This window comes from Triturus cristatus, chromosome 7 (genome assembly GCF_964204655.1).
Source record: "Triturus cristatus chromosome 7, aTriCri1.1, whole genome shotgun sequence".
Taxonomy (NCBI): domain Eukaryota; kingdom Metazoa; phylum Chordata; class Amphibia; order Caudata; family Salamandridae; genus Triturus; species Triturus cristatus.
This window is the reverse complement of record NC_140590.1, coordinates 487,855,351-487,868,940: the sequence shown is the minus strand read 5'-3', so window position 1 is coordinate 487,868,940 and position 13,590 is coordinate 487,855,351. Positions and strand designations below refer to the sequence as shown.

At 43.7% G+C, this 13,590-nt stretch overlaps 1 protein-coding gene across 3 annotated transcripts in view; it reads right to left on the bottom strand.

The window, feature by feature from the left end:
• Nucleotides 1–13,590, bottom strand: part of PIK3R6 (phosphoinositide-3-kinase regulatory subunit 6) — a 521,088-nt gene that overhangs the window by 253,423 nt on the left and 254,075 nt on the right. For all 3 annotated transcript variants that reach the window (XM_085616834.1, XM_085616836.1, XM_085616835.1), the window contains 2 exons: nt 6,324–6,456; nt 5,057–5,126 (listed from right to left, as the gene is read on the bottom strand). In XM_085616834.1, the coding sequence (XP_085472960.1) occupies nt 5,057–5,126; nt 6,324–6,456 (203 nt within the window). The remainder of the gene's footprint in view (nt 1–5,056; nt 5,127–6,323; nt 6,457–13,590) is intronic.

Genomic DNA, 13,590 nt, shown 5'->3' with positions numbered 1-13,590 from the left:
ATCCTGCCAGCCGTCACCTACCCAGCCGGACATTGGACACAGTTTCTCCCCGTCTCCCTGTTCTGTCTCCTTCCTCCCCCTCCCTTGAAGAATTTCCCTAACATTGTTTTTTTTTTTCAACCTATGTTTGTCTATGCTCTTGTAACAATTGTAACTTGTAGCCTGCAACTCTTCGATCCTCATGTAAAGCGCTCTGATACCTCCGGGTCTAGCCAGCGCTATATAAAACTCATTAAATAAATAAATAAACATCCTGCAGCCTTGTTCAGCCCTGGCAAAGAAAAAGTGCCAGTCCTCCACAAGGAGGAGCCCGTTCAGTAGCTTGGCAGTCTCTACCCTGCACACTACCCACTAGTAAATGAAGAGAAATATGCCTAGGATGGGGTCAATGCAAGAAGAGGTGGGAGGAACTGCATACACCACATCTGAATGAAATGGAGCGGGTGTAGAGGGGCTACAGTACCTGCTTTACTATGATACATGCTAAGAGCCGAATAATCCTAAGGTGCATCCCTTGCAAAGACAGAGTCTGCACGCCTACTTGAGGAGCTTCCTTCGAGTGCAGGTGTTGGGTAGTAGGGAAGGTTTTCAAGGCCATCCTATAGAACAAGCCTTGGCATAGCCAATAGGTCTCGCCTTTGGGATCTTGTAAGTATTTAGCCATGCAGCACGTTACAAGAAGTCAAGAGAGGCACACGTTTATTTGCAGGGATTGGTAGGTATGGTGGAGCAGGGCAGGAGGAATAACTTCTCAAACAGGAGCCAGAGTGTAGCGGAGGAGGGGGTTGGGGGCAATCAATCGGCGTGGTAAAGCAGGGAAGGGGTGAGCGGAGGAGGCGGAAAGGATGGGCAAACGAGGAGGGGGGGAAATGAAGTGGGGGTCAATGGAACACAACCAACTATTTAAATGGGTGCAGGCAACATAAGCATATTTCATCCAGCGGCAGGGAGGATAGGACTCCCTAGTAGGGTGATCCAGACCAAACAGGCCCAACCCCGAACATAGGCGGTTGATAACACTGACCGAGCAATGCTGCGTCATGGATGGAGGAAGACAAAAAAAAAATCAAATGAAGAGAGGGAGATAAGAGGAAGAAAAGCAAAGGTGAGAACAAGAGTAGGCGAGAGTGAAAGTGTGAGATGAAGGGTGAAGGCTGACGGTAAAGAGACATTTGAGAGGAAGGTTGAAGGGTAAAGAGCATGGGCTGAGGGAGAGGAAAAGTAGAGAAAATTAGATATGAAAAGTGGAGGGAGTAGAGAAAAGGAGAAAGAGAGAGCGGAGGCAGAATGACCAGAAGAGGGGAAATTTGGAAACTGGGATGAGAAAGCAGCAAAGAGAGGAAGGAGAAGACACGAAGAAAGCAGAGATAAGAAGACAAAGTGCGTGGATAAGAAAGAGAGGTGGCAGAATAGTAGAGTCATTTTACAAAAGCTGATGAGAACTAAGCCAGAGGCACGTCAGCAACTGCCAAGAATATTTCCTAATTAAAAACAAAAGTGATAACTTAGTGAGTGAGTGGGGAGGTGATGGTGTGCAGGCTTGAGGGTAAATGGAAAGTGAAAGAGAGAATGAAAGTACACATGAGGGAGGTGCAGCTAGATGTCAGCGGCGCCAGGAAAACCCAGCTGGAAAATCCTTGTGTTAAATGCACGAGAGAGAGAGAGAGAGAGAGAGAGAGAGAGCAAGAAAACACAGGCACGGAGACAGCCTGCAACCCGCTCGGCCTGGTTCAGGACAGTGCCCCTAAATCAACACCACCCAGAACATCTGTCAGCAAATCTGGGCAAGGGTCGTATTTAGGGGGCGGGGAAGGGTCCAGGTGTAAAGACGCGTCCTTTAGAGCCTGGATTAAGAGGTAGAAAGAATGAAAGAAATAAAGAGAAAGAGAGACAGTAGAAAGCAAAGATACGTGTAATATTTTAACAGACAGGGCGAGTGGGTATATAAAGACGTAACACTAATACAAGAAGCAGATTTTCTGTATCAGTGAAACTAATTTAAGTAATCAAAGCAGCCTATGTGAGTTCATATTCCCAGATGCAGCGTCAATCAGAAAACTGGAAAGGAGGGGCCCAGAGCAGAATTGTTGACTCTCATTGTGACCATGGCCTGCTCACTTGATGACTTATGTTTAATCAGTCATTATATAGAAGCAGTGTAGCCTGGGGGCTAGGCCTTAGAATGAAATGTCTGTGCAATCTGAGAGATAGCTCTGCTATAAAAAATGTACAGACGAACCAAAGGAGCATAGTGGTGGGAGCGTGGTTCCGTCTAGCGGGTAGCCTACCCATAGCACAAGTGCACACTTCTAACATGTGTGCAACCCGAGAGATGTCTCTGTGTAAAGGTTAACACTTCTAAAGCCTGTGTAATGTCAAGAATACACGCACTGCTGGGGTTGCAAGGGCTTGTGTTACTCCCTTGAAGAGTTTCACAGGTTGATGCCCAATACTCATTTAGGCATGGTTTGCCTTTGAATTCTGGGACTTGCACATCTGTTAATCACATTATAAAATAAGGACTAGAAGTCCCAAAAGACAAGAAAAACAGGCGTTGGCAAAGCCAATAAGTCTCAGTTTAAATAGTTCAGATATTGGCTTTACTAATACCAGCTGCCACCATCATATGAACACATGCATCTAGATGTATGGCCATTAATTTTGGAATGAGTTGCATATTAAAGGAAATCCATTACAAGACGACCACCATGCATTGTGATGCCTACACGCTTGTGCGCCGTTATGTATGTGCCAATGTATCATAATGCATGTCGGGCAGTTTTTATGTATATTTCTAACATGGAGTATGGCATCGTTAGAACGATTAATTAAAATGTAAGAAAGATAACGGATAAAGAAAAGAACAGAGCGAAAAGGATACGCGCTGCAACTGCCACGCTGTTGTAAAATAAATAAATAACAAGCGCGGTCGTGGTTAATCAATAACCTGATCCTCCTGGAATGCAGCATCCAGCGCGCCGCTGCTCGCTCCCGAGAGCCTTAGGCCGTGGGAGTTAACAGAAAGGCAGGACATGATGCCATCTTTGGCCATTTGCGTGTTGTCTTTCTTAGAAAGATGCACGCAAAGGCCAATAGCGTGAAAAAGCACATGCACAAGCTTGTGGTAGGAGTTTGAAGTCCTCACTAGAAGCCTCACAGAGTAACGCATGCGCGCTGGCTCAGGCGAGACCTAAAAAGGGCTGGGTGATCTCTGATATGAAGTGTATTTCAGGACTTTAGGGTCTCGAGGAAGAAATGTCAATCTTTGATGACAACGAATACATAGTGATAGTGGTGTCTTTACAAATTAGCCAAGGCGGTTGTATGTTGGAACAACAAGTTCCTCAACAACGACTCCCTAAACCTAAACTACGACCACATCTCAACAATGATTTTTTTTTACCACACATTCTTTTACCACGTATTTTCGTGATAAACGAATGCATGATAAACCACCCCCTAAAATCTATTCCGAACCCCTCCCACTCCCTAAAATCTACCCCATACCTCCCCACCTCCCACTCCCTAAAAACGTACACGAATCCCCCAACCTCCTAATAACTAACACTAACCCCTCCCATCCCCTAAAAACTAACACTAACCCCTCCCACCCCCTAAAATCTAACCCGAACCACTTCCACCCCTATCAGAAGCCCCTCTCCCCCTAAAAACTAATACAAATCCCCACAAATCCCCACTCCCTTAAAACTAACTTGAACCCCTCCCACCCCCTAAAAACTAGCACAAACCCCTCCCCATCTCCTAAAAACGATCACAACCTCCCCAACTCCTAAAATCTAATACGAACCCCCCACCCCCTAAAAACTAACACGAATCCCCCACCCCTGCATAATCTACCCCGAACACCTCCCATCCCCTAAAAACTAACAGCCAAACCTCCCTCCCCACCCCCGAACCCATCTCAGCTCTCCTGTTCCTCCGACGCTCCTCTGGACTGCCTATCCGGAACACTCGACCGTCTTAGCCTGAACCCCACACATGCCTGGTTCAGGATAAGTCGCTGTTCGTGCAAGTCATTGTTCGGCTTGCGTGACTCCGGAACTTGTCGTTCCGGGTCATTGTTAAGGATGTTCCCCGCCTTGAACGCCTGTATGCAGCACTTCTCTTGTACCGCTGGGGCAGTACTGTAACTACACAGCTGGGGCAGTACAGGAGCTACTAAACATCTGTATGTGAAGCACAGTATCAAAAACTTCTGTTTAGCTCCGACTGGACAGCGAGTATGGATGTTATGTCACCTTTAGTTTTTTAGGACTGCAGTGATTCTGAAATCCTTATTGCTAATTGTCCACGCTCAGATACAGGGATACCTGCGGCCCATAATCTCCAATCCCGCATGATATCCTCCCTGGAATGTGGCATAACTACACAGAGCCATGAACACAAGGTAAACTTCTGCATTCTTTTCACAATTCTGGAAGCTATGCCACTGTTCTTTACCACTGCAGTGAGCATGCAGTAAATGCTAGCAAGGAGACTGATGCAGGTTGAGGGCGGGGATGTAATTCGGGCAGCGGGAAAGCTGTGGAGTAGGTGGGGGGTATACCCTGCTCTTTCTGTGATGCTAGATGGAGTAGGCGGGACTGGGCTCTGCCTGTAGTCGCACACAGTAAAACTGGAACCGGTGCTGGCGAACTCAGCATTTTCAGGGCTTGAAACACCGGATTACTCTTAGTATGGCACAGCGGTCGCCCCTATAGTGGCTACTGCTCAGCCATACTCCAAAGGGCCTGATTGTTTTATGAACTTTCTGGAGGAGAATTAGCTAGTATTCTGTGCAGCCTGGTTATAGAGTATGTTAGAAAAGCACAGCTCGGCACTGGCTAAGATACAGACTATTGGTACCTAAAGTTCTTTGTTGGTATATTGAAAGAAAATTAGTGGATAAATGGGGTTCACAGAAGAATAGACTACTTTACTGGTCAGCCCCGTGGATGAAATACTTTTGCTTAGCCTGGTAGAGAGTAGTTTCACCACCCCACAATGTGAGTGCAGAAATTCCAAATCCATCATGTTTTTGCTAAATCTTACTTACTTCTCTTGATGTTGATAAGACTCATTCCGGAGGCTCTGTTCCGCAATAACCATTCTTTGGTAAAACAGGCCTGCCAGAAGATGAAGAAAAGTCATTAGCAGAACTCCATTCAGTCAAATGGTAGTCACTCTCAATGGCCTCTTGCAATATGCAATGAACAATGCAAAAGTCACAAAGATCATAGTGAGTTGGAAGACGTGTTTAGAGCACTTGGCAATCATGATGTGATGGACAGCCAACTGTGGACTCTGAGGAGCATCTCAAAGTCACCTTCGTGATTTCAAAGAAGTCTGCAAAACTATGACCAAACAGCCCTGGACCGAGCTTTCAAATAAGGAAACCTACTACTGAACCATGAGCAAAAAAGCAAGGTAAATTCAATTTACTTGAGCCTAAAAACTAGTAAATACAAAAAAAGAAAATTGACAGAAGTTTAGTGCACCAGAAATTCGACACACTCACTGAAGTAGAACAAACAGGATTTTCTTCAGATTTAACTCCTGACGTAATCAGGGTCAAAGTAATACTGCATGACACAATACCAGTTTGATATGCGTTAATAATAAGAATGGATTGACAGAGGTTGAAGACAGAAAAGAAAGCGTAAAGTGTCATAAAAATTCATAAAACTGTTACTCACTAAGCGGGACTGGAGGGTTAGCAGGAAAGCAGCTCACCTAGAGAGTCATCAGGGCTCTGAAGTTTTAGTTTTATGCCTTTCAGAATAAATAGGACTACATAACCCACTAAATGTCATAGGTACTCTGTAGAAGCAGTTTTTCAACCATATTTATGTGCCCTTGATAAAGGCTACCCAGTACGCATAAACAATATTTTTTTGATTGTGAAACAGGGTATGCGTTCGAAAGAACTAATCGGGACAAGAAACACACAAGTGGATATTTCATTAATTTGGCTAAGTGAGTGTTCTGTGGCAGTCAGTCCCCCAAATACAATTCTGCGTTATAGCCTGAGATACCCAACATTCAACTGACAACGTTGGGTACCATGATGGCATAGCATATGAGCATAAAGACCACGCATGGCTCAGAAAGTGGTCCTGATGACCCCCATCCACTACATCTTTGCTCTTATTTCTTATGCTGACTAAAATGGATCACTTTGTTTAGCATAAAGAGTTTGAGTAACACCTCCTTGTTAGCTACAACACAACCATGAATGACTGACTCAATGTTCTAGGTCTCCTTCTAGCGAGCTTCGTTCCAGACACTGATGGATGGTTGCTCTTTGTTGACGGACGGCATACCTGGGACTTTCCTTTCCCTTTTCAACCCCTTTGCATAGCTCAAGCCAATGGTGCAGTAAGGCTTGGGGCGGGTTAACAGCTTTTTGCAGAAATCGTACACTCTTTCATAAAGGTCATCGGAAATGTAAGGTGCCTGAAAAAGAAAGGAAAGAGTTGAAGGATAAATGCTTTGCTGATTTGAATGCTTATTCTTAGGCCTAACTGATGGACTTTCAGCTTCTCTTGTGCTATAATAACTGGTAGGTTAGAAGTTGACACCATGAATGTGCAGCAATGAAGGCCAGCCATCGTTTGTGATGCATGGACAAGTCAAGTCACCATTTTTGAGCTGATGACTGATTGCTTTGCTTTCTTTTGTAGGTTGAGTGACTTTCCTTCTATGAAAGAGGGCAGTTTTGCACCTCCAGGCCTCATGCAGGATGTGACACTCTGCCTACATATCTCTACTTTTCAGCGTAAAACCTGGTAGCCAGTTCCGGAAAGGACAGAGCAAAAGACCCCGAGGGAACAGGAGGAGCAAGTTTACAGTACTTTGTAGGTAATCTTGTGTTCATGGGCTGCGCCCCATACTTTACATCAAGCCTTTGCAGGAGAGAAAACACCCAAGGACCTCTTCTGCAATCTTGTAAAAGTGGTGAGGCTGCTATGGACAGGGGTGCCAGAGCAGGAGAGGTGGCAACGGACTAAAGGGGGAAGTAGGAGGAAGCATGCCCGTTCTCCTGCCCCTTTGCTGGCTGGCATCCCTGCACTACTGCGTGTTCATCTCCCTATTTACGAAAATATGACTTTATATGCATGCGTTTGCGTGTGTGTCTCAGTGTGAATTGTTACGATGTGCCTGAGCATATACGTACGTAAAAGTTTGTCAAGACTCTACATAGGTGCAACTAATATGCCACTACCTTACCGCACTCCTCGCATCCTAAAGACATTTGGGGTCCACTCAAGGACTATGGGGCCACGGAAAGGACACGCCCATCCACACCACTTGAACAGAGCATGGACCCAGCCGGGGTGGGTTAATGTCAATGCTAGGCTGGATGGGACATCTTGATTACCACACTAGACATGGTATTCTCAAACTACAGTCAGGGGCCATGAGAGTTACACTGCACGACATTGTAAAGACTGGGGAAAAGCTGGGCCGACTGCGAGTAGCCATCTGGGACTGTGTTGGTTACCTTTTTGTGATGACTGTACGTGCTATTCATTTATGCTGTCTACTTGTCACAGTGGGCCCCATGTTTTTCTTTTCTGATACTGTATAACATAAAAATGATAAATAAAGTAGTAATATAAAAAAGGCTCTACATAGGGGATAATCATTATCTTTTCTGGCTTCGTACTGTCAGCTTCTTTAAATTGAACAAAAACACAGGGCACACCTTCACAAAGTGTCCATACGTTGGTTTGCTTTCATGAGACACAGAACAAAGTCATCACCATTAAGACAGGATAACAAAAGCCAACTATCCAGAGAAATTTTTTCAAGACAAACGAGGATGCAGCTCTCAAATACCTAAAGAAAATTCCTAAGGAAAAAGGGGGCTGGCTCTTGCATGGCCACCGGCGCTTGGGTCGGCTAAAATGAAATGAGAGCCGACCTGGGTTATAGATTTAGATGTACTGATTTTGGAATGCAGGACAGTAAATTGGGATGCACAACACACTTAATGTAGCATCATGATGCATTCCTTGAATCAATTAAATTTTATTTAGTGGCATTCCATAGTAAAAACAGGGTATTACATACATCCAATATGGTTATGCCAATTCGCTTTACATCAGGAACCAATCATAGGCAAAGTCAATGAACAACAAGAAGCAATCAATAGTTTTTGTCAGCGATATTTTGGCATAACATCTTCCTCTCCCAAAGAAATCAAACAAAGGAACAGACCAGTATTGTATTGTTAAAATGGGATTATCTTAAAAGTCCATTGTGTTCTATGGATCCCACTCTATATTAATGGGAGGAGCTTTTCAGGAAAGAAGTAAGAGGGGGTGGGGGTGACAGAATGGAAGGAGAGGTTTATTCGAACAATAGTTCATTCACTCTGTGCCTGCAGTTGGCATCAGTTTAGTTTTCTTCGACCCTGCCATTTAGTGGTCTCAATAAGTTGTTGAAAAATATAGTGAATTTAGACGAAAACACGAAATGACATGCGGGTGTTGTGATGATGGCACCTAGGGGGCAGGAAACATACCAAGGTTGATTTGGTGAAGGGCAATATTCACTCTGTGAAGAAAATGGTATAAATGTATAGAGAACTCTGATGCGAATGGGACATGGCACTATTCTAATCTGCTATGTCTTTCAGGAGAGTGGACGCTTTAATAGTCGATCAGGATTATCGCGTGAAGGGGCACAAACTAAGATTCTATCACCATACGTGTTGAATATACTAGATATTTGTCGTAATGACAATCACTTTATGTGCTGCTCTGGGGATGAATTTAGTGAAAAGAAACTTCCTCACAGTAAGGCCCTCTGAATGTGTGTGTCCTATAAAGAGCCTATCGTTGTTGATACAAATCTTATTTAGTCAGTCAGCAAAAGGATATTTGATTATTGGAACTGATGAAGGATGCACCCTCCATTCATAAGACGATTTATAATTGACAGGCACAAGTGTGCAGAAGGTGTTTACCATCGTAACATCACCCTTAACTTCCAAGTGGATCCAGTTGTAAATTTCCGGGAACTTAATCTGGTGCCCACCTGTCACCTAAATTCATTGAGTAGGTCCAGCAACATGGATTTATTAGATGGGATATATTTCCAATGCCTCATATAAACTACTGGTGATCATTTTGAATTTTAATATGAGAATAATGGTTCAGAGCTTCCTCCTATGAGGACTTGCTTGGTCTCTTCAAGTACTGACATTTTTAGATTATCTGTTCAGTATTTCAGTTGAAGGAGGTGGTTGACCAAATGGGCTGTTATTGTTTTAGATATTATTCCGGACTTATTCTGGGTTATCCTCTTTCCGACCTTCTGATTTGTCTTGCCAACACAGAACATGGCATGGCAATATGATACCCTAAATTACGGTTCTTACAAGCTATATGCAGACATTATTATGACTGAAATCCTTTTCTGCTATGAGACGGTTGCACCCTCTGCGGTCCCTCTGTAATGGTGCAAGGTTCCAAATGGAAGTTCGGGTTTTGATCACGACGAGCTCTGGGTGGTTGAGCTCGCAACAATTCATCCAATAGTCTCCGGTTATTTTTTAATGCAAACAATGCTTTTTCAGCCCTATGCTCCATTGTTTTCAAAGATGCCAGTTTCTGTAGATGGTCATTAGCTGGTTAGTACATGCACTGCAAGTGGTGACACAGACTAGAGTTTTCTTTCTAGGACTTTTCTTTTCATTTTAGGAGGTCAAGGCTTGAACCCAAGCATGCTCTTTTTCGGGCATTCAAGGGAACTTTTAGGAATAGCCCCTTGATGAGAGTTTCACTATGAGCTGCTCAGAGTGTTCAAAGTATGCCTCTTCCTTGAAGCAATAATGTCCGATTCCAAAAACTGACCAAAAGGGAGATTATAAAGAATGCCAAGTTAGGGGGTTCTAAGAGCCAAAGTACAATCCTTTGCAAGGGAAAAACTGGCATTCCCATAGCACACGTCTATTTCCTTAACATGTACTAGTGTTTCAAGTTAGTACACAGATCATATTACTGCACTAACTGGTATTTATCAACATTAGTATATTGTACTAAATAAATTGGGCTGGCAAATTACACTTTATCATATTATAAATCTACTTTACAATTCAGGTACATTATTTCGAGAAGCATGTTACGCAGATCGATTCCGAGTCAGTTTATAAGGGTGGCAAGAGTTCAAAAGAGAACACTGACACATAAGAGGAAAACAAAAAAACAATGGGTAGAATACGTGAATCTCAGTCTCTGGTAATTACCCACAATGTCACCTCAGACGGGAACCAGTCAAATGCCAATCACCTTGCCCCTGCTAGGAACAGTCCAGTCTGAACAGCCAGACCAAGCACCCCTCTGAGCAGGAATGTAAGCAACCCAGACCGGTTTCAGCTAGTGAAGCCTCGTCAGTGAGCTATTGTTTAAGTACTGGAACACAGTGAGGATGGGGACCCACGTCCGCGCATACCTGTCGTGCAAGGGTGACAAACAGTGCCGGCTTTAGGGTGATGTAACGGGAGCCATTGCACCGGGCGCCAAGGTCGAGGGGGCACACTTACACATACAGAGGGACGATCTGAGTTGCCTGCAGAGATCTTTGTGAGCCTGGAATTCTTCAAGGGCTAATAACAATAACACTTAATGGAGAGCTCTATGCTTTGTCTAGCCTCAGTTTTGACTCATGAGCATTAAGAGTTAATGTTCCTTCTACAAAACACAACGTGTAGCATGCAGATTTACAGGTTTGTATTTTGTATAGATAGCTCAGTGGGTTACTATTTTGGTCACAGAGATCCTTTTGTTACAAAAGTTAGAATCCTTCCATAAGTTACAATTTACATAAATATAAAGTAACTTAAAACCTCTATATATTAGAATCTTTCTAATATAGCACAAGCTACGAACTGCATCAAAATGCAGCATGAACATTGCAAGGCATAGGTTTAAAACCTTTCTGTTTTTTCTTCAATCTTTTGTTATTCTAAGGCTACTAATAATGGTTCCTTTGGTGGGAACAGTTTTATTAGTAGGACACCCCCAATCATTGTGCAACTTTTCAAATTATCTGTTTAAGGGGTCAGTTTACTAACACTTTACATCTGGTTTGCATCAATAAAGTGATGCAAACCTTGTGCAAAGTGTTGCATTGGGTTTACGTTCCAGCACAAATCCTATATTGAATTGAAAAGTAGCCCTAAAGTAACACAAACTAGCACTACGCGCTTCCATGCATAGAAGATGCATACCATGGGTGCATTGACATACCTTTGCACCCACCCATGGATTTTGACATTAATCCCCGTCTACTTACAAAAGATTACGCCTCCTTGAGGCAAGCGTAAAGTTGGAAAAAATATACATTTTCTCAAAATCTTTTCAACTTTATATGTGTGCTGTACATTTGTATGACAAAAGGATGCATGGCTAAACCACACGTGCCTCTAACACCAAGCCCGAACTAAGAATGCATCTGAACTACGCATTCCTTTACCATGCATGCCGTTACCATGTATTTTCGTGGTAAAGGCATGGTTGGTATAGGGATGTGTGGTAAAGATCCCACCCTATGCCACCTGCCTGTTGTCCTAACAACTACCCCGAACCCCAAAAGTACTGCGAGCCCTAAAAATGAACCCAACCCCCAAGCCCTAAAAAACATTGCCGACTCCCCCAAGCCCTAGAAACTAACCCTCACCCCAAGCCCTAACAAGTATCCCAACCCCTCCCTGAGCCCTAAAAATTAACCCACCTCCCGAGCCCTAAAAACTTCTCCAGCCCCCTGAGACCTACAAACTACCCGACCTCCCTTAAGCCCTAACTACCCCACCCCCAAACCCTAAAAACTACCCTGACCCATAAAAACTGCCCTGACCCCCCCATAGCCCTAAAAACTACCCAACCCCCCGAAGCCATAAAAGCAACGTCGAGACCAGCCCAAAAAACAACCCCAACCCCCTAACCCTAAGCCATAAAAACTACCGCAACCCTTAAAACTACCCCCCCAACCCAGCAGTGCCCCACCTACTTCAACGCATCCTCTACAGATCGTACCTTTTCCTGGGCCTGCCCATCTCAGCATCTAGACTGTGCGTATGCGTGGTTAAGGTAAGCATGGTTGTGCTTACGTGGAAAAGGCACGCGTAGCTCTGCACGTATTGTTCAGGCCATTTCCCGTGATGTATAGTGCAGCACACATGCAAAGTGGTAAACTGTTAAACTTTGTCAAAGCATAGAATTTTGTGCTGGAAGGATGCTTGACATCACGCACACACCCCAACATTATTGGGCATGGGCGTGTGCATTGATGTAAGGAAAGGAAGCTAAACGACGCCAGCACTGGAGCAGAGAGCATGTCTTAGTAGATTTGGTACTGTTGTGCTCTCTTTTCACGCAGCACAACAACTTTGGTTATTGAGTATGTTCATACGGGGAGCAACCAATGATAAAGTCGGCCTTGGTGAAAAACAATGGAATGAGTGGGCCTGAAATGAAAAGTGCTTCTGTATTTTTTTACGACAATTTAAACTTAAGTGAAAAGCAGTGTAACATCAATCACCTGACAAACTATTTCAGGGGACATCCAACCACGTCACTCCCCTGGCATACACTTTCAGGGGATACCTAGGCATTCAAATTCAAAGTCTTCTAAAGCGCCTTACCCAGTACCCGCACGCGCCCTGAGATGCTCAGCCTTTGAATCTCAGAACATAATCTACAACCATCTTAATGGAGACCAGTAAATGAACACAGCAATGAGGTGATAGGTCCTGTGGTACTGGCTTTCAGGTTACAAATATTCAATGGGACAGAGCTGCGAAATGTGCCACTAATCTATAAACCCACTTTCATTTACTGGTTGGACAAATTTAGTGGAAACGGTGAAAGCTAATCCTATATTTCAGATTCGATTTATGCCTTTTGTTTAACAGAAGAGAGGATATTTCTGCCAACTTTGGAACTGGGGAACCAGGTTGGGCTCAGCTTAAAATCCTGTGATTCCAGTCAAGTCACTTAATCTGCCTGTGCCAAAAAAACACAAGCATTGGCATAGCGAATAGGTTTTGCCTATGTGAATTCTATCGATCCTGTCAATTTTTTTTAAACATATTGCAGAGCAGTTGCGCGGCTGTGCAACATGGCTTAAAGTATAAAGAAAAAAAGGGCCATGACACGGACAATGCTGGCCGCATCATAGCACTTAAAAAATAAAATTCAAGCCATGTTGCACAGCAGCTCAACTGCTGTGAGGCATGTAAAAAAACATTGACTAAGCCAATACATTTCACATAGGCGAAACCTATTGGCGTTACTAATGTTATAGTTACAAAGAGAGCGCATGCAACTTTTTATTTATTTATGCAATTTTATATAGCGCAAACTTTACCCAGAGGTGTTAGAGCGCTTTACAATAGTTACATTGCTCACAGAATTCCCGTCTGATTCTTAACAGTTGCTTTTTTAATTACTCCTTAATATTGGGCACCAAGAATTGTGAATATAAAATACATGTCATTTAGTTTGTTTGCAGTCAGAAAATATTTGTTCGCGAGCACGTTTTCACCGCATACAACTGTAATGCACAAATTGTTTGAGCAGG